The sequence below is a fragment of the Vigna unguiculata genome, chromosome 6, assembly GCF_037176805.1.
Source record: "Vigna unguiculata cultivar grain cowpea cultivar isolate G323 ecotype 2 chromosome 6, ASM3717680v1, whole genome shotgun sequence".
NCBI classification, from domain to species: Eukaryota; Viridiplantae; Streptophyta; class Magnoliopsida; order Fabales; family Fabaceae; genus Vigna; species Vigna unguiculata.
Genome location: NC_140797.1, coordinates 24,907,655 through 24,929,804, shown reverse-complemented (window position 1 = coordinate 24,929,804; position 22,150 = coordinate 24,907,655). Strand labels below are relative to the sequence as shown.

Genomic DNA, 22,150 nt, shown 5'->3' with positions numbered 1-22,150 from the left:
CAATATTTAAACAATTGTGTTTTCTACTTTTCTACACACTTTTTCACACAATTAGACTACTTGTTTTATGTTCGATCGTTAAAATTTCTAACTAGCTAAACTAAAGAGGCTACTTCTTGTTATGTTGTATTTAGATGTGACAAAAATAAATTCAATTACACAACACAAAGCTCTTCAACTGTACTAATTAAGCCATAAAAATTGCATTTTACAAAAAATTAAACTTAATCATGTCATAATGCAATTTACAAACTAAATTCTTAGTTTTAATACAAGAGTGGAGTGCATAAAGACATGTATATTTATCTAATGTGGGTGCATGTAAAATAATTCAGTCAACTAATTTTAGTTTAAGATAATTCAAAAATCTAAAAGCAGTTCAATTTTATTTACCGATACCCTTTTACAACTCACTTTGATTACACCAATGCACATTTCTAGTTAAATAATTTCTTTATATTTCACTTTAATTCAATTTATTATATCTATCTTTAGTTGTGTGTATTCATGAGTGATTCATAAAACAATACACGTTTAACTTAACCTTCTTTGTTTATAAACATAACAGATCATTTCACAGTTATAAGATGCTGGTAAAACAAATAATTTGAATGATTTAAATTTAAATTTCTTAATTAAAGCATCATTTTGTAAAATGTAGAAGGCTAGCTAATAGGAAAAGACTGTTACAATATTCTTCTTTATGATTTATTTTAAGAATAAATGCTTTTCAATCATAAAAATGCCATTACTTAAACTATATTATTATTGTTATAAAATAAAGGTAATAAGAGAGACAAAGGAGAGGAAGAATAGAGAATGAGAGAGTAGGGAGCAACTTCTGGTTTTATGTGTGTCTAATTACTGATAGGACGAGTCCTATTTATAGGTACAATATGGTAACCCAGAAAGGATATAAAATCAAATAGTAAATACAAAATATTACATCATAAAGAGTAATGAATAATATGATTATCAATCATATGAGTAATTGTATAAATCAATGGACGACCATTAATTCATAACACTCCCCCTTGGGTGTCCATTGATAAAAGAATGTGCCTCGTTAAAACCTTACTAGGAAAAACCCTTTGGGATAAAAACCTAGTGAAGGAAAAAGAGTACATCATTCTATATAATATTGTTCTTTGCATCTTCTAATTTCTCCCCCTCATGTAAACTTACATCATTAAGATGGCAGAGTCCAATCCTATGAACCAATTGCTCAAAAGTTCTCCTTGGCAAAGACTTTGTAAATAAATCTGCTAGATTTTCACATGAGCGAATCTTTTGGATCTCTACATCACCATTTCTTTGAAGATCATGAGTGAAAAAGAATTTTGGAAGAATATGTTTTGTTCTGTCTCCTTTAATATATCCTTCTTTCAATTGAGCAATGCATGCACTATTGTCTTCATATATCGTTGTTGGTTTCATTTTTCCCAAGGATAAACCACAAGTTTGTCGCACATGTTGAATTATAGACCTTAACCAAACGCATTCACGACTTGCCTCATGTAATGCTAAAATTTCTGCATGATTTGACGATGTTGCTGTTATTGTTTGTTTCACAGATCGCCATGAAATCGCTGTGCCACCACATGTGAACAAATATCCTGTTTGTGATTGACCATTATGAGGATCTGATAAATAACCTGCATCTGCATAACCCATTAGATCTAATTTTGAATCATTTGGGTAAAACAAGCCCATATTCATAGTGCCTTTAAGGTAACGGAGTATTTGTTTTACTCCATTCCAATGTCTTCTTGTAGGTGAAGAACTATATCTTGCTAACAAATTTACAGCAAATGCTATATCGGGTCGAGTATAATTAGCAAGATACATTAGTGCTCCTATAGCACTAAGATATGGTACTTCAGGACCAAGTAGTTCTTCATCTTTTTCTTGAGGTCTAAAAGGGTCTTTATCAACATCTAATGACCTCACCACCATTGGAGTGCATAGTGAATGTGATTTGTCCATATAGAACTTTTTAAGCACTTTCGTTATATAAGCTTCTTGATGTACAAGAACACCTTTGTTTAAATACTCAATTTGTAATCCCAAACAAAACTTTGTCCTTCCAAGATCCTTCATCTCAAATTCTTTCTTTAAACAATCAATTGCCTTTGTGAGCTCATTAGGAGTTCCAACTATGTTTATGTCATCTACATAAACAGCAATTATGGCAAATTCATTCTCGGATCTTTTCATATAAATACAAGGACAAATAGGGTCATTTTTATACCCTTCCTTTAATAAGTACTCACTTAGACGGTTATACCACATATGTCCTGATTGTTTCAATCCATAAAGGGACTTATTCAATTTTATTGAATAATCCTTTTTAGAATTTGCTTTGTTGGGCACATTAAATCCTTCAGGGAGTTTCATATAAATATCATTTTCCAAAGAGCCATACAAATAGGCTGTAACAACATCCATGAGGTGCAGATTCAAACCTTCTTGTGCAACAAGGCTAATTAAATATCTAAATGTTGTTGCATCCAATACTGGAGAATATGTCTCCTCAAAATCAATACCAGGTCTTTGTGAAAAACCTTGAGCAACTAACCGTGCTTTGTATCTAACAATTTCACCATTCTCATTTCGTTTTTGTACAAAAACCCATCTGTACCCAATAGGTTTTACACCCTCAGGTGTGCGAACTACAGGTCCAAAAACCTTTCGTTTAGCAAGCGAATCTAATTCTGCTTGGATTGCATCTTTCCATTTTGGCCAATCATTTCTTTGCCGACAATCTTCAATTGTCATTGGTTCTTGATCATCATTGTCACTTATGACATCCTTTGCTACATTATATGCAAAAACCTCGTCAATATTGACTTTATTTCGATTCCATATTTTATGATTCATGACATAATTTATTGAGATCTCATCATTTTCAACAATTTCAGGTACCTGAGGTTCTTCTGGAACCGAATCATTGATTATGTCAAAAGAATCTTTTGGGACTTTTACCCCCTCGATTAGGCCATCTTGCCTTTTTTCCCTTTTTCTCACACGAGGATTTTTATCTTTGGAACCCAAAGGCCTACCACGCTTTAGGCGTGTTTGAGATTCATTTGCTATATTAGATTGTCCAACAGGAATATCAATTCTGATTGGAGTATTAGCAGCGGGTATATGCGACTTAGTTACCCTTTTTGTGTCAGTAAAAGCATCTGGTAATTGGTTGGCCAATTTTTGTAAATGAATTATCCGTTGAACTTCTAGTTCACACTCTTTTGTACGAGGATCAAGATGAGATAATGATAATTCATTCCAACCAATATCTTTTTCCAGTTTCTTTCTTTCTCCCCCTAACGTTGGAAAAATTGATTCATCAAAATGACTATCAGCAAATCGAGCTGTAAATAAGTCACCTGTTGATGGTTCAAGATATTTTATTATCGATGGAGAATCATATCCAACATATATTCCCAAACGTCTTTGAGGACCCATCATAGTCCTTTTTGGTGGGGAAATTGGGACATATACAGCACACCCAAAAATTCTTAAATGAGAAATATTTGGTTGTTGACCAAAAACCAACTGTAAAGGAGAGTATTTGTGATAACTTGTTGGTCTGATGCGAATCAATACTGCAGCATGCAGAATTGCATATCCCCAAGTAGTCATTGGAAGATTAGCTTTCATAAGTAAAGGTCGTGCAATCAATTTTAGACGTTTTATCAATGATTCTGCAAGTCCATTTTGAGTATGAACATGTGCTACTGGATGTTCAACTTCAATTCCAATTGACATACAATACTCATTAAAAGCATGAGATGTAAATTCACCAGCATTATCAAGACGAATTTTCTTAATTGGATAATCTGGGAAGTGGGCTCTTAACTTGATCAATTGTGCTAATAACTTAGCAAATGCTTGATTTCGAGTTGATAGTAAACAAATATGTGACCATCTAGTGGACGCATCAATTAATACCATGAAATATCTAAATGATCCACATGGTGGGTGTATTGGACCACAAATATCACCTTGTATTCGTTCTAAAAATGAGATTGACTCATTTCTAATTTTTTCTGGTGATGGTCTTATTATCAATTTTCCCTGCGAACATGCAGTACATGAGAAATCATTGGACTGAAGAAGCTTTTGACTTTTAAGTGGATGTCCACATGAGTTTTCAGCTATTTTTCGCATCATGATATATCCAGGATGACCCAACCGATCATGCCAAACAAGAAATTCATTCTTATTTGTAAGCTTCTGGCTTACAATAACATGCGTCTCAATCGCATTAATATATGTGTAGTACAAGCCATAAGAGAAGGCTGATAATTTCTCCAATACACATTTTTTATTTGACTCAATTTGAGTGATATAAAGATATTCAACATCTCCTTCATTATTTGTCTCAATATGATATCCATTTAGACGAATATCCTTGAAACTTAATAAGTTTCTATTGGACTTAGGAGAATAAAATGCATTTTTAATATGCAATCTTGTACCTCTTGGCAGAAGTACTGTAGCTCTTCCAGAGCCTTCAATTATATTTGTAGTACCAGAAATAGTACTAACATTGACTTCTCGCATTACCAAAGTAGAGAAAAATTTATTACTCTTGAGAATTGTATGAGTTGTTGCACTATCAGCAAGGCACAGATCCTCATCATTGGTGTTAATGCCAATATTCATTCTTCATATAAACATAAATATCAATATTAGAGATTACTTTGTAAGAGGAGAGAAAGAAAAAAAAAATAAAATAAAATAGAGGATTTTATTCATAAAAACATAAAAACTTGTACATATAAAAGCAACATGAATTAAATATAAAACATTGTCTTAAAAATTAATCATAAAATAAAATTATTTTCTAACACTCCCATCACCAATAAGGTGATCAATGCTTCCATCGGGTTTAGAAAAGAAATCACCAATATCAAGATGAGTAGTATCCATATGACCATAATCAGAATCACCATCTTCATAAGCAAAGTGTGTTTCTACATTCTTCTTTTTAAGTGATTCTTGGTAGAGTTCAACAAGATGCTTTGGTGTATAACAGGCACGGGTCCAATGACCTTTACTACCACAACGGTAACATATATTTTCAGCCTTTTTGCCATTATTTTCACCCCTTTCTTTTTCCTTTTTCGCATTCTTGTTCCACTTCTGTTGATGAAGTTTCTCTTTGAAATTTCCTTTATAACCATGTCCACGACCATGATTAATAGCACGACCACGACCACGACCATGGCTACGACCACGGCCAAAATTACGACCACGATTATTATTATGGTCTTGACCTCGTCCATGATTATATGGATCAGATGTTGCTGCATTCACTTCTGGGAATGGAGCAGAACCAGTTGGTCGGGCCTCATGATTTTTCATCAAGAGCTCATTATTTTGTTCAGCCACAAGAAGGCATGAAATCAATTCAGAATATTTGTGAAAACCTTTTTCACGATACTGTTGTTGCAAAAGCAAATTAGTTGCATGAAAAGTTGAGAATGTTTTTTCCAACATATCTTCATCAGTAATTCTTTCTCCAAATAGAGTCAATTGAGAAGTAATTCTAAACATTGCAGAATTATATTCACTTACAGTTTTAAAATCTTGCAACCGTAAATGCATCCAATCATAACGAGCTTTTGGCAAAATCACGGTCTTTTGATGGTCATATCTTTCTTTTAAATTTTTCCATAGTACAGAAGGGTCTTTTATAGTAAGGTATTCAATTTTCAACCCTTCATGAAGATGGCGACGAAGGAAAATCATAGCTTTAGCTTTATCTTGTTCAGATGCTTTATTTCCTTCTTTAATAGCATCACCCAGACCCATTGCATCTAGATGAATCTCAGCATCTAAAATCCATGATAAATAATTGTCCCCCGAAATATCAAGGGCCGCAAATTCAAGCTTTGCAAGATTTGACATGTTTTAGAACTAGCACATAAAATATTAATATAATCAAATTTCATGTATGAAATTATTAAAATCAAATAATAATAATAATAATAATAATATGACAGAGAAAAATAAATCAAACAATTATCATTACACAAAAAAAAAAAATGAGATAAAGTTTGTGAATGAGAAAAAGATTAGAAAGAACCTCGATTAAGGAATATAGAGCGTTGTTCTTAGGGAGAAAGAAAAAAAAATATGCCTTCACGCTCAGTTGGATAACCCTCGTGCTGATAACGTGTTATAAAATAAAGGTAATAAGAGAGACAAAGGAGAGGAAGAATAGAGAATGAGAGAGTAGGGAGCAACTTCTGGTTTTATGTGTGTCTAATTACTGATAGGACGAGTCCTATTTATAGGTACAATATGGTAACCCAGAAAGGATATAAAATCAAATAGTAAATACAAAATATTACATCATAAAGAGTAATGAATAATATGATTATCAATCATATGAGTAATTGTATAAATCAATGGACGACCATTAATTCATAACAATTATTACAACTTAACTTTACGTGTTGTCTAATTTTAAAAGGATAATAATTTTATGTCTAAACCAAAACAAATTTAATGAAGTAGTGTATTTGAATATTTTTTTTTTAAAATAAAAAGAAAATTATTATTAAACCATTATTTATCTAATTATCATAAAAAGTAATTATTGGGACCCAAATTCATAATATAAAAATAAAATGAATTTTATGACATGTTTTATCTAGTTGATTAATACTAGAATGCGTAAAAAGATGTATATTTATCTAATATGGATGCATGTAAAATAATTCAAGCAAGTATATTTAGTTTATCAGATAATTTAATTTTAAACATATTTAAAAGTATTTTAAATATCTAGAAGCAGTTCAATTTTATTTACCCATAGAATTTTACATTCACTTTTGATTCTAGCAAAGCACATGTCTAGTCAAATAAATTTGAGTTCCATTTAATTGATTATGCCTATCTCTCGTTGTGTGTGATTCATAGAACAATATATGTTTAACTTAACTTTATTTAAATCACAGCAGATCATGTGGTGCCTATATAAGATGATTTCATGAATGAAAGAATTTGAATGATTTAAATTTAAAGTTCTTAATTAAAAGGTGAGTTTGTAAATATAAAAGGCTAATAAGGGAAGACATTTACAAGAGACTTCATGATGGTTTATTTTCAAAATAAACGACTTACTACCGATGACAAACAAACTGTCTATATGGATACGGGCCGAACCCATTTTGATTATTGATGGGAATCATCACATTTAGAGGTGTCAATTTGACCCAGCTCACAGGGTTTGGCCCTGACCCATGTGGGTTAGGGCCAAAAAAGCCCACATTGAAAAAAAGCCTCCAACAAAGAAGTCCACAGGGCCAAAAACCGTACAAAAGCCCTGTGGATCGGGGCCAACCCATGGACTTTCATCTTCCACACGAAAAATATATTATTTTTTAAAATATATTACTATCTGTGGGACAGGCCCAACGAACCGGACAAACACGACGACCCGAAAAGGTCTAACGACTCGGACCTGCCCTACGACCTCGACAAGAACGACCCGTTAACATGTGAGTATTAAAAATACCCGTATCCATTACCCGCGGATATCCATTTCCTATCCGTTGCGGCTTTATCTATTAATGTCCGTGGGTATGAATTTTTTTTACATTCCTAATCTTATCCTTATATTGGACTCCATTTTAAATTACTAAAAGATCTTTAACTCATTAGTTAATTTGAAAACTTATATATTTTAAATTTTCTTTTGTCTTTAATTTTGTAAATTCTTTATGGGTCACATCCATTATTTTTACTGTTTTTTTAAAATTATTTTCCTTTTATCTATTTGTTATTTGATACTCTGGTTGATATTTATATAATGAAAAAATGTGTATTTTGATTGACTACTTGATAATATCATATATATTTTTTGTTAAAAATAATAATTAATATTTGAAATAGTAAAAGAGCAAGTATTGGTGTGGGTATGGACATACCTGTTTCTTGATGAGACGAAGATAAAATAAAAATTTAATATCCATTAAAGATGTTAATGAGAATGATTTTTTATATCGAGGTTGAGGAATACGTAGTCAAATATCTACTCGTGAAGCATGTCGCCATCCTTACTAACGATATCACCTAAACAATTGTAATATTAACTTGAATGTGTTATCTAAATTTAAAAGAATAATTTGAATTCTATGATGACAATAGTGGTGCAGGTTTGGGGATGGTGTTGGGGATTACTAGATTATAGAATGAACAAGTTGTTAGAAATTTTACTAGAGGAATTATCGTGTCAGTTCTTAATTTCAAACTTTTATCCTACTTTTATCGTTCTTCAATTTCCTAATTCTACCATTCGCTTAATGTCGAACACATGGATAAGTCATGCGGTCCCTTTTTTAAAACCTTGATCTCAAAACTATCACATCTTTTTTTCTTTTGCTTAGTATAAACTTGGCTTAACATACTTGAGCCTTATGGAATGCTGTTCCATGGATGTGGATTGTTTCTTTCTAAATTACTGTAGATATGGGACTGCAGATATTTTCAGAGCTCTGGAAACTTTTAGTTTGACTTTCTTTGGTTTATGGTGTTGTAGATATAGATTCATTGCAATGTTCCAAACCATTATAGCCTTAAATTTAAAGTGAACTAGTGCAAGTGAAAATGTGCAATGTTCCTATCACACATGGGAATAATCATATGGCTTAATTTTTGTCTCCTAATTACATGGCTTAATAATGAAAGGCTAACTGTATAAAATAAAATTAGAGAATCACTATTTTTGACAAGACGGGATAAGTTTAAAAATGAATTCATGACGAGAAGTATTCCTTGAGAGAAAATAAACATATCCCGGGACATATGTCCGTATCATATTCAATACTACAAAAAATCAATTTATTATATATGCTAGTTTTGGTAGGTAATAATGTTCTGTTTTCGTAGATAATCCATTATTATTTACGAATTACCGACAAATCAAATTTCTTAGGTATTGAATTGGTTGGTAACTTTATCTACGAAAATATATTTCGTAGATAGCGTATCTACGAATATTATCTACGAAAGAAAGACATAGATAATTATTTACAAAAACAATTCGTAGGGAAAATATTCGAATTACCTACGAAGATTTGGTAGATAACTTACCTACAAAAATTTTTGTAAGTAATATATTTGTAAAATTCTACCTAGATAACTTATCTACGAAAATATTCGTAGATAATTTACCTACAAAATTTTTCGTAGATCACTTAAATATAAAAAAAAAATAATACATATTATAGAATCTCTACATCCATATATATCTCGAATAATATATCTCGAATATGCTAACAACAATCAATTGGGTAAGAGCATATATCTTAACAATGCAGTACTTGGTATGCTTTAAAGAGGGGAAGATCAATCTTGGAGGGGTTGAGGGCTAAGCACATAATTCTTTTTTTTTTGTACAAACTTGCAAAATTATATGACAAAAGGAGTTCCATTCTGAGTCAACAATGGGTTCAGCTTCAGGTGAATGAGCTGGATCATCATCTTTCCAAAGAAGACCAAGAAGATGTTTGTAAAAAGACCACAAACTCTTGCAACTGGGGCTCTCTGATTGGAAGCAAGTTGGTTCACTAGTGTGGTAAGAGCATCAATCTTACTTTCCAACTTCTTGGTATATTCGACTGCCCCTACATCATGAACTCCTCTAGTAACTATGGCATCACTCCTCATGCCAAATTGCTGAGAATTAGAATCCATGTTCTCGATTAGTTGCCTTGCTGCAGCTGGGGTCATGTTACCAAGAGCGCCACCACTTACAGCATCAATCATGTTTTTATCTATATGGTGAAGGCCTTCATAAAAATATTGCAGAAGGAGATGCCGAGGGATTTGATGGTGGGGGCAACTTGAACAAAGATTCTTGAACCTCTCCCAATATTCGTAGAGGCTCTCCCCAGACTGCTGCTTAATGCTAGAAATTTCCTTCCTTATGGCTATTGTCTTGGAAATAGGGAAGAATTTAGCAAGGAATAATCTCTTTAAGTCATCCCAGCTCGTGATGGACCTGGGTGCAAGGTAGTATAACCAGTCTTTTGCATTGCCCTCCAACGAATGAGGAAAAGCCTTCAAGTATACATGGTCTTCTTGGACGTCTACAGGCTTCATGGTGGAACACATGACATGAAACTGCTTCAAGTGTTTGCACGGGTCCTCACCTGCTAGGCCATGAAACTTTGGCAACAAGTGTATCAATCTAGTTTTTAAAACATATGGAACTTCCTCCTCAGGATATTGAATGCATAAATTGTCATAAGTGAACTCTGGTGCAGTGAGCTCACTCATTGTCCTCTCATGAGGTGGAGGAGGTTGAGCCATATTATCAATATCAGTACCAGAATCATAATGAAACTCAGAATTATGCGGATGTTCACTATGCTCAGAATGCAAAGAATGCACAGAATGAGAAGAGTTAGGAGTATAAGGAGAATAAGAAGAGTCAGGAAAGGTCACAGAATAATCAACAACATGCAAAGATGGATTCCTAAGATGCCTACGTCCTCTGTGGAAGGTCCTATCAATCTTAGGGTCAATGGGTTGTAAGTCACTTGGATTTCCGCTAGTCATGCACACAAATACATTAATTCTAGTAGTGTGGGGATAACAAAGGGTAAAACTACAAGTATACTTAAACAAACTCCAAATGACTTGAAAATTTGTAGGATTGTCCCTTGAGTGATCAAACAATACCACAAAAAAAATCAGCTCAAAAATCAAAGTGCAAGTATGTTTAAAAAATTTTCAAAAGTGAAAAAAATGAAGAAAAATCACAAAAAACATTGCTGAAAGATAGAAAACGAAATTTTCTAGAGAATCTGAGTTTGATAATAGTGATTCTGATAACCAGAGCAAAATTTATGGTTCTATGAAGTTTGACTAAAAATCAGTCCAAAATTTATTTGAATCTCTCAAATCAGACCATACCAAGTGCTCCAGTTATTTTTCCCATCAAGTTCAATGTCTTAGAAGTGGGGATAAAAAATTTCAAGTCAAAACAAGAACCGTAGCTACCAAAACAAAAATACACAAGTTAAATGCCAAAATTGGACACTATTCAACACTATTCACTATTCTAGAATTAACACTATCCATGTGCTGCGACACTATTCACTCTATAACACAAATAACACGCACACTACACAAAAACACAACCACAATCAACATATACCAACTCAACCACACTTGAACTACATACACCAAAACACCAACACACAAACACAAACACACTGAAAATTTTACTTCGAATAAAACAATTGGTCCCCCGCAACAGCGCCAAATTTGATAGAGGCCGTACCCCACCAAATTAAAACAGATAAAATGCAATATGTGAAAGTTGAACCAAGTCGTCTCCCAATGACCAATATTTTTGTCCAAAGCTTCAATTTTCACATGAACACAACACTATAACACAAGGGGGGTTTGGCAGATTGAATATGTTAATCAATAGATTAAATTAAATGCGATAGTGATTAAAAAAGTATTTCACATCCTTGATTCAAACAAAATTTCACTTATCATAAACACCAAATTAACACATCTGCCTTCTCTCAATCCACTAGATAATAACCCACTAAGCGAAAGTTACAATCCAACTTCATTATGCAATTAAGCAATGCACACATCCTTAAATTCGTGACAGCCAAGCTACATACTTTAAGCATGAACATAACTTAACTCAAACATATGCAATTAATTTGTAAATTAAGCATAAACAGATGAACCATATGCATTCCTGAATTCAGAACAAAGAGACATGGCAAATTTCACAAAATAAGCACAACCTCAAAGCTTCATTGCATTTTTTTATCAAGGAGTCAATACACGAATTTAGCTAGACATGGAAATGGGGCAATTTAGCACTTCAATTCTGAATTTAAACAAAACAAAACATCAAAAATCAAAAGCTCTAACCTATGAATTGTTCAAATGCATATTCAAACGCATATTCAAGAGCAAAAGAGAAATTTCAAGGCTTTGAATGAACGAAAATCACTACTATCATATAAAAACCGAAAACCTCATCAATGGGTGTTGTTCCAAGTCAATACAATCCATAAAATGAGATGCCCAAGCTAGAAAATGAATTCAAAACGTAAAACCCACATTGGGAGTTGTCAAATGTGCATAAAAACGGTAAAAACTAGGCAAAACGTGAAAAACCGAAAGGAACACCTCCATGGACACCCACCAAAGCTTGAGAGAGTGAAAATTGAGGTTGGAGAAGAAGCTATGCGGTTGCTGCATGCTAAGAGACCCAAATCTCATGGTCCAATCAACTCTGCCACTAGTATTTACAAAAATGCCACTCTACCACTCATAATTACAGAGATACCACTATTAGGCCTCAAATGTTGGCCTATTCACTTAGATGACGTGAAAATGATGTGGAAATGATGTGGAAATGATGTGGCAACTCTCTTCAACTGAATATTAATGTCCAAGCTCCAAAATTATTTCACCCAAATACCTAAAAATAATTAAAAACGAAAATTAGGCCAAATAATGTGAAATTAACCTAAATTCGGAACAATGGCCCAATAAAGTCCAACATATGAAAACACACTAAAGATAAATAATTAAGCACTAAACAACTATCAAATAGGTACATAAAGGCTAGTGGAATGGAGGAAAATAGTGACTTATCAAGCGTTACATTACACCTCAAACGTCTTATTCGTGTATGGAATAACCAGTACTAGTGCGGTTGTCAACCTCCTCTTAATATCTTCAAAACATGCCTCACACTCATTTATCCACGAGAATGGCTAGTCCTTTTTGGTGAGTTGTGTCAATGGACTCACCATCTTAGAGAACCCCTCGACAAATCGGTTGTAATATCCTTCTAAACCCAGGAAACTTCGAACCTCGGTAATTGTTTGTGGCCTCTCCCGCTTCACCACCGTCTCAATCTTAGCCAGGTCCACTGTTATCCCTTGAGTTGAGATGACATGGCCCAAGAACTGTACTTCATCCAACCAAAACTCACACCTTGACAGTTTCCCATATAACTGATGCTCTTTGAGGATTCCTAACACCACTCTCAAATGCTTTGCGTGTTCTTCTCGACTCTCAGAATATATCAGTAGGTCTTCAATGAATACAACGACAAACTGATCTAGATATGGCCATAATATTATGTTCATGTAGTCCATGAAAGTTGTAGGAGCATTTGTCACCCCAAACGGCATTACGACATACTCGTAGTGCTAATAGCGTGACCTGAAGACTGTCTTCTGAACATCCTCTGGCTTGACTAAGATATGATGATATCCAGATCTCAAGTCAATCTAAGAGAACACAGTTGCTCCCCTCAGCTGGTCCAATAGATCGCCAATCCTCGGTAGTGGATACTTATTCTTTATTGTCAACTTGTTCAACTGCCGATATTCAACACACGGTCTAGAGCTGTCATCCTTCTTCTTCACTAATAATACCGATGCTCCCCATGTTGATGCACTCGGTCTGATGAAATTCATTTCAAGCAAGTCTTCAATCTGTTTTTTGAGCTTAGTCAATTCTGCCGGCGCCATATGTATGGTGTCATCGAGACTGGGCCAACTCCAGGGATGAGATCAATGGTGAAATCAACATCCCTACTGGGCGGTGGTTCTGGTATTTCGTCTGGAAAGACATTCGCATACTCATCCACCACTGGTATGCTTCTAATCTGCTCAATTATACTCTTCTTCTCTCCTTAAACCACTATCATGAAGCAAATAGCTCCAGCTTCTGCTTCCTTCATCGCCTTCTGAGCTGATATCAACTCCAGTCCCACTATCTCTGGAAATATCACACTACGCCATCCGTAATCGATAACAATATGATTGCCTGACAGTCAATCCATTCCTAGTATCATGTTCAGGCCCTCCATTGGTAAGCAGATGAGATTCACCTTGAACCTGCGACCTGTCACTTCCATAGGGCAACCCACACACATATAAGTGGTGGATACCTCGCCAGACGTTGGAGTCACAACTATTAGCTCGCACCCTAACTCTCGCAGCACAAGTTCGAGCCTCCTCACGCATTCATTAGACACGAATGAATGGGTGACTCCTGAATAAAAGAAAAAAACAACAACAACCTTGTCACCAAACAACAAACAAGTATGCTGCATCAGGTTACTTGATTGAGTTGCCTCGGTGGTCGTCAAGGCAAATACACGCCTTGGTGCTCTGGGCAGCTCTCCAACAGGTTTCTTGGTTGTCGCACCTCCAGCTGATTTCTTGTTAGGACATTGACGTTCGAAATGTCCCGTCTGCTCGCACACATAGCACTTGCCAGTGCTACTACTGCCACCCGAGCTACAAGAGGGTTTTGGGCAATCCCTCCTTAGATGCTCCCCAGCACAGTTAAAGCACTACAGTTTTCTAGCCGTAAACTCTAGTCTTTTATATGGTTTCTTCTGCTGGCGGGAGTCTACAGTATTCTTTTGAGGTTATGCCACTCTGTCGGGCCCCATCTCCAGCTATTCAACTACCTTGGCTTGCTCCACAAAGATTGGAAACTCCTTGATTCGGAGTTGTACTATGAATTGGAACAACTCATGTTTTAGTCTGCCTCGTATTTTCTGCACCTCCACTCCTCGGTAACAGCGGGCGAATAGAATCTTGCCAAATACTCAAACTTATCTATGTATTCCTACACAGTCAGGTTCCCTTGCTGGAATGTGACGAATTTAGCTTCCCTCTCATGTTTGGCAGAATTAGAGCTTCCCTCTCAGGTTACATTTGGTATCAGAGCTTTGCTTTTAAAATGATTTTTGGGTTTTATGGGGAGTGAGCTTACCGTGTTTCGCTTGCGAGACTACTTTGTGTTATGATTGCTAAATTTTGGCTGTGTAAGTCTTAACTGAAGTTGTTTGGTGTGAACAGTTGAAAATGTGGCATGCTTAGGCTATGGCAAACAGGTGAGGAAGGAATAACATTGGGGCTGATGAGATCGCACATGCAGCGCAACCTAGATTCGTGGTAGCACCCAGTCGCCCAATGACGATGGAGGACTTTATGAGGCACAAGCCTTCAAAATTCACGGGCAAATCCACTCCTGATGAGGCAGACCCATGGCTTAGAGAGTGTGAGAAGATCTGTAGAGTGATAGAGTGCACTGATGGACAGAAGTTGTCCTTCGTCACCTCCTATTGGTGGCGGATGCAGAATATTGGTGGGTAGGCATGCATCAGTTGATGTAGACCCGTGAAGAAGTAGTGACTTGGACTTCCTTCAGGACAAGATTCCTAAAGAAATACTTCCCCCGACTCTGCCAAACATGAGAGGGAAGCTGAATTCCCCACATTCCAGTAGGGGAACCTGATTGTGCAAACATACACAGGCATGTTTGAGTATTTGGCAAGATTTTATTCGCCCGCTTTCACGGAGGAGTGGAGAAAATACGAGGGAGGATTGAAACACGAACTCCGCAAATTCCTCGTACCCTTAAGGATCAGAGAATTCCCAGTCTCAGTGGAGCAGGCCAAGGCGGTCGAGCAGCTAGAGATGGGGCCCAACAGAGTGGCATGACCATAAAAGAATACTGCCGATACCAGACATTTTGACAGCTCTATTCAAAAGTACAATGATACTTTAACCCATTTTTTTTACTCACTTTTAATCCACTACTTCAATCACCATTAGATCATCACATCACATCACTAAAAAGAATCAAAATAAATTATCTAATGGTGATTGAAGTAGTAGGTTAAAAGTGGATCAAAAAAAGTGGGTTAAAATACCATTTTCCTTTTCGGACAATCAAGGAGATTAATTTTATTATTAGAAACAAATCTGCCTTAATTTCATAATTCTTTTCTAAATCTATTTTTGTTAAATAGAAGCATATTAGGTAAATAAAATAAAAATAATATGACAACATTTTATTTTAAGAGTCATGCATTCATATATCATTTTAATATAATATATAATTTAAAACTATAATTATAATATATTATATTATTATGTCTTTTTATCAATTATTATGTCAATTTTATAATTTAATACAAATTTATATCTAAATATTATTAATATATTTAAATTATTATAAAGTTTATTTTTTAATGAATGATAAGAGTTTAATTTATTGTTGTAAAAAAGTGGACTAAGATATAAAATTTATAATTTTATATTTATAATTTAAAAATAAAAATAGAATAAGTGCATTGGAATTATAAACTAGACATTTATTTAAATAATAGGTATTTCAAAAAATTTCATCCTTTGAAATTAATAAATTATTGAATAAAAAAAAAGAATAGCTTTTGCTTTTCAGATTGTTCTTCCGAAACACGTTCTTTTATCTCCTTTTGAAATTTCTATTTCTGCTTCTCCTAAACATTTTTTCCTTTTATCTCCTTCCAAAATTTATATTTCTGCTTCTCCTAACCTTTTTTTATTCTCCTTTCTTCCTGTTCAACTCTCTTCTTTCCCCTTCCCGCAAATCGATACACGATAAAAATATTTTATTATTATTATTATTATTATTATTATTATTATTATTATTGATATTAAAATTATTATTTATATTGGTATTATTTGTGCTTTATTATTATTAATATTAACATTATTATTAGTATTATTTGATTACTATTATTATTATTATTCGTACTATTCGTATAAGTAGTATTAGTTTCAATATTGTATTATTAATAATAAATTATTATTCGAAATTTTAATCATATAACTACGTATCATTAATTAATCAAAATAATATGAATTTTCATATTACTACAATTAAATTTGTAAGATCCACTTTATTTTCTACCCTTATTTTTAAAGGGTCACCCTAATCAGTTGGGTCTAAAGGCTGGCCCATAGGGTGCCAAGGCCCCTAAAGCAGCAAGGTCCTTCATCTGCACTCACTTGCCAAAATCGGTGCTCTCACTCTTACCTTTCCTCTCTACAGAAACTCTATTAGGGCTTAGTACCACCATGGTCAAGCTAGTTCGAACTCATTCCTTCTTCACGTAGGTTATCCCTCATCTCATACTTCCTTTTTTCTAGCATTGTTGTCTTGGTTCCAGCAAGGGTCCCTCTTGGTAACCTTGTTTTCCTCTGTTTTACCATTTTTTTCGAACTTAGTAAGTTGTTCCTAGAGTTGTGGTGCTCATTGTTTGGGTATACGAGTCTTTTCGCTGGCTTTTTCCAGGTAAGGGAAGCTAGGATTTTTTTTTATGCTTTTATAAATAATTTGCCTATTTTGGTTCTGTTGGGTGCTCTTGATGATTTGATGTGCTTTTGATGGTGTGAAAATAATTTGTGTATTGTTTATGGATGGATTTTTGGCTTGGCATGCGTGAGAGCAGGTGAGATCTGCTATGCTCGCCTAAGCGAGCTGTTATTTGCCCAAACGAGAAGCTCTCGCCTAAGCGAGAATGGCAGTAACTTGCCCCCTTTGGTTTCGAGTGCTCGCCTGAGCGAAGGCCTCTCGCTTGAGTGAGATGGGCTAGCTTGAGCGAGAACTCGAAGTGCTCTCTGTTTTCAATCTCGCTTAAGCGAAAGCTTTTCGCTTGAGCGAGAGACCCCTGTCGCCTGAGCGAGATCTCCTTAGCTTGAGCGAGATTGACAGTAGAGTTGTTTAAATACTTGTACGCTCCCATGATTGATTTGCTTACCCTTTTAAAGCATGAAAATATGATGCCAACGTTTTATGCAACGTGTTTGTGTTTTCTTTAGTTTTTGTTGTTTGGGATTTTGTGTTCTTACATGTTGAAACTTGTGAAAAGCTGTCAATTTAGCTTAAGCGAGATATTTTAGCTTAAGCGAGATCAGTCTAGCTTAAGCGAGAATTTCTAGCTTAAGCGAGACCAGTCTAGCTTAAGTGAGACCAATCTAGCTTAAGCGAGAATTGCTGAAGAATTTTAATTCCTTACTTTAACTTGAACTTATGGATTTATTCAATTACTTTTAAAAGCATGAATTGGGTGAATAGGTATGAGTAGAATGGTTTATGGTCTGTGATTGATAAGTTTAACATGACCTTGGCATGTGGCATGTATGAGATGGTTGGTAATTAAAGTGGCATGGTATTGGTATGAGATGAAATTCTATATTCATGGTTTGGGAAGGATGAGTTAGTATGGACTCCACATGTGATGGGAATGAGGATTGGTTATAGAGGTTGACATGAGATTTATGTGTATGATAAATAATACCTGATTGATTGAGCATGATTGGTCTGTGGTAGGTGCGTAATTCCTTGAAATCTCTAGGTGAGATTTCAAGGTCGTGCTTCAGTGGTCGGGACGTAATTCCATGACCCCTGTTAGTGGGTGTTCATGGTGGTGCCCCATCTATATAATTTGGTAAGGATTCAAGGTAAGGTTGCATCCTAACACTCTAAGGAGTCAGTTAGTCTCACTTAAAGCGAACTGACTCTTGTGGTGAGAGTAGCAGGAGGCCTGAAACTCATTAAGGGCTAACCTTGTGGGGGGGATTGAATCATTGTAACAGTTGTAACACAGCTCGGGGGTGAGCAGGGTAATCCACCACAAGTGCAAGCATCCGCTGAATCCGACTAGATTATATGTATCCGGATGAGTCGAGTCTGAGTCTAGTGTATTGTTTGAGAAGTCATAACATGTTTTGGATGATATAGACTACTTGGATTGTGTAATAGCATGTGACTGTATGATAAACTGTTTTCTACTCTAGCTTACCCTGTTTGCTTGTTGGTTGCCTTGTATGCGATTCTTCTCCTTTTGCGATGATCATCAATTTATTGATGTGAGCAGATGCGAGAGATTCTCGCGGTCAACAGGGAAATGGTGACTCTGCTGCTTAGTCCGCCTGAACTGGTTCCCGCTTAGTGGTTTTTCTCTTAGGGCTATGGCCCATGTATTAACTTGTTTTCAATCTTAATTGTATTACGGTTGGATTATGTATCTTGTGTGTATTGGCATTGTGATGTGCCTTAGGATTTTCTTTTAAAACTCTTGGATATTCTTAAGGAGTGAGTTATACTCCGAACCTTTGTTCGGAATATTGTTTATGTGTGACGTGTCATTTAATTAAGTCTATTTATTAAAATGAGACGTTACAAAATTTATATTCAAATATTATTTTTTTAATTTTAATAATTATCGTTTCAGAAAATTAATAGTAATGAAAAAAATAATAATATTTTATATCTATGATTCTCTTAGTAAATTTTGACATCAAACTCCTTTTTTTATTTATTTTATACGAGATCTATGATGGTTGTGAATTTTTTTAAAGAATTAAACAATTACTTTTACAATTAATTATTATATGATTTGTTTCTAAAAAATTTTATTAATTGACCCATTAATTTCATTAATTGGTTTTAATTTTGTAACTATGAATATATTGTTTTTTTTATTTCATACATTTAGAAATCTTTTAAATTTATACCGTTGCAATTAATAATTATATAATTAAATTCTAAAAATTTTGTATCAATGAGTAGATTTCATTAATTATTTTAAATTTTTTTAACTATGAATGAAGCTTTTGATTGGTAATTGGCGATACTAAATCAATAAATATATTTTATTTTAAATTATTCCTTTAGTTATTAGTCAAGAATTAATATTTATTATATTTTATTACTTTCATCTACCATGTCAATTTCAATATTAATTGATTTTGATAATTACCGCGAGAAGCTTTAATCATAGTAATTAGATTTAATTTTGAACTAAATATTGAAAACTGAATTCATATTCGCAAGGCCAGGCGTCAGTCCACTTCGAGGGGCATACCGCCTAGCGGCACCTGGAGATCGTCGGGCAATACACACAGATTTTCAATACTGGTTTTAGAGGTTGTGTCTGACGATGAGAGGCTCCCGCCAATAGGGATGGCAACAAGGTAGAACGAGGATGAGTTTCGCTATTTCATATATATTTTTGGTTGAAAAAATTCATCCTCATACCCAAATTTAATGGGTATTAAACTTTTGTCTCATCCTCATCCTTATCCCCACCGTCGGGTAACTGATATAATCTCGTACCTATATCCGTACCCGTGTTCTAACTACTTCAATATTAATTTTTATAAAAGAAACAAAAATTACGACAAAGAAAACATAATATTATCAAATATTCAATATTAGGAGGATGATTGTTTCTTCCATATCAAATACTTTGAAATAGATTATAATTGTTTACATTTTATATTAGAATACCAAATAAAATTTCATGAGAACCAAAACATTTATTAAATTTGCAAACAACAAACATTAATGAAACTTAGTTGATAAAATTCAAAAATATTTAAAAAAAATATATAAAAGGAAAACAAATATTCAAATTAAAATATATTTGAAATGTTTGTTTACTTCAATTTTTAAATTCTAATGAATCTCTTCTTTTCTTTATACACTAATAAGAGTTATAATGTATCACTTGATCAAGATGACACAAAGAACAAATAATAAACATAATAATAAAATTTTCACATAAATTTTGTATCTTTTGAACTCCAATATATGTTGGATAGTGACAAAAAAAATATTCATAGCAATTACATTAAATTTTTATATTGTATTAAATAAAAGTTAGTTATACAATTAAAGTGAAAAAATTACAGTATGATTAATAATGAGTTAGAAAATAAAAAATAATTAGATATAATGTATCGAAATATTATTCTACATGATGAAAATAAAAAATAAATAAAAATATTAAAAAATTAACAAATGTGTGTCTTAGAAATAATTTGAGAGACTATTGAAAAAAATCGCACAAAGGACATCAAATGTATAATTAAGGGTATAATAAGATGAAAAATACTGTAGAAATCTAAGAAAACTTTTCAAATATCAACATATATACTCAATGGTTGAAACATAACGAAAATTATTTTAACAAAACAAAATAGTTCTTCAAATTAAACAAAAATTAATAATAATAAGTAAATAATTTTTTTTATATTACCTTAAATTGAGAGTATAAACATTCTATGTGAAAGGAAAATATATAATAAATAAAGATATTAAAAAATAATAGAAATATTCAAATGTGAGGCATAAAAAAAATTTTAATTAACATACATCATTTTAACATAATTATATAAAGGTTATGATAAGATGAAAAATATATTGAAGATGCGAATGAGTTTCATGACAAACCAAATAATTAGAAGAAATAAAAAATAGAAAGTATAACTCTTTTTGTGTCTCATTCATATGTTAAATATATTCCAAGGAAGGAACATTAAATCCTTTTCTTGCATACACATGTCTTGTATATGAGTGAAATCATATGTAAGATATGATATTTAAATAATTGATTTTGGATAGGTATGGTTCGATTTGGACGAAATAAAAAATTCAACCCCAAACTCACTTAAATCATTTTGTTCTTAAAAACAATAGATAAAAAAAAATCCAATTTTACTTGGTTATCATTTTTTTATGGATTTTTAGTTATTGTTTTAGATTGCTTATATTCTAAACATTCCTAATGTGCACTCACAAGACTTAGCGTCCCTTAAATTTCTTTGTTGTTTATAATGATGCAAATCAAATATCCATTAAGGCAAATGAACTTGTTCCCATGAGTATTGTTTGAACTTGTCCCCATTTTGATGGACAATAAGTATGACTATGAGTAATACCTAATTTATTTAATTTAGTATGGGAACGAGAATGTGTATGTACATATCTGACATATACTCGTTCCTATAGCCATCACAATACTTATCCTCATCATCATCATCTCATCCCATCTAAATTATTAAAGTTCTCATAGTTTATTAGGTAACCTAATAAATATTAGGTTACCTAATATATATGCACAAATCAAATTGTGTCTTAGTTTTGCATTTGATGGATCAAAATCCCATGAAGAATTTGAAGATTGAATTTGATCATGAAGATTTAGACGTGTCTTTAGGTTGTGTTGTGTTAATTTTTATACTTTGTATGTTTCTCTTGCATGATTTGATCATCAAAATATAGTTAGAAAGCTTTTTTAGAACATTCAAGCTTATTTTGGTGATAAGATTTTTTTAATTGATTAAAAAGATGCTTTACTATATTAAAATTTTATTATTTGGGTTCAAATGACCGTAAAGGGCATTTTAATCAGTTAGATAATCGCTTTAATATAATAGAATCACCTAGAACTAGGGATGTCAAAAATATCCGTACCCGCGGGTATCCGCAGATAAAACCCGCA

The 22,150-nt window shown here is 33.5% G+C and overlaps 1 protein-coding gene and 1 non-coding gene across 2 annotated transcripts; one reads left to right on the top strand and one right to left on the bottom strand.

The window, feature by feature from the left end:
- Nucleotides 1-569: 569 nt before the first annotated feature.
- LOC146885674 (uncharacterized) lies at nucleotides 570-5,919 on the bottom strand. The gene is made up of 2 exons (XM_085675043.1): nucleotides 5,587-5,919; nucleotides 570-590 (listed from the first exon to the last, which is right to left on the bottom strand). Exons 1-2 carry the CDS (start codon nucleotides 5,917-5,919, stop codon nucleotides 570-572), a joined length of 354 nt encoding a protein of 117 aa, XP_085531169.1.
- Nucleotides 5,920-9,844: 3,925 nt separating this feature from the next.
- Nucleotides 9,845-9,951, top strand: LOC114189304 (small nucleolar RNA R71). The gene has a single exon (XR_003605608.1). It is a non-coding gene; the product is annotated as a small nucleolar RNA R71 (small nucleolar RNA).
- The last annotated feature ends 12,199 nt before the right edge of the window (nucleotides 9,952-22,150 follow it).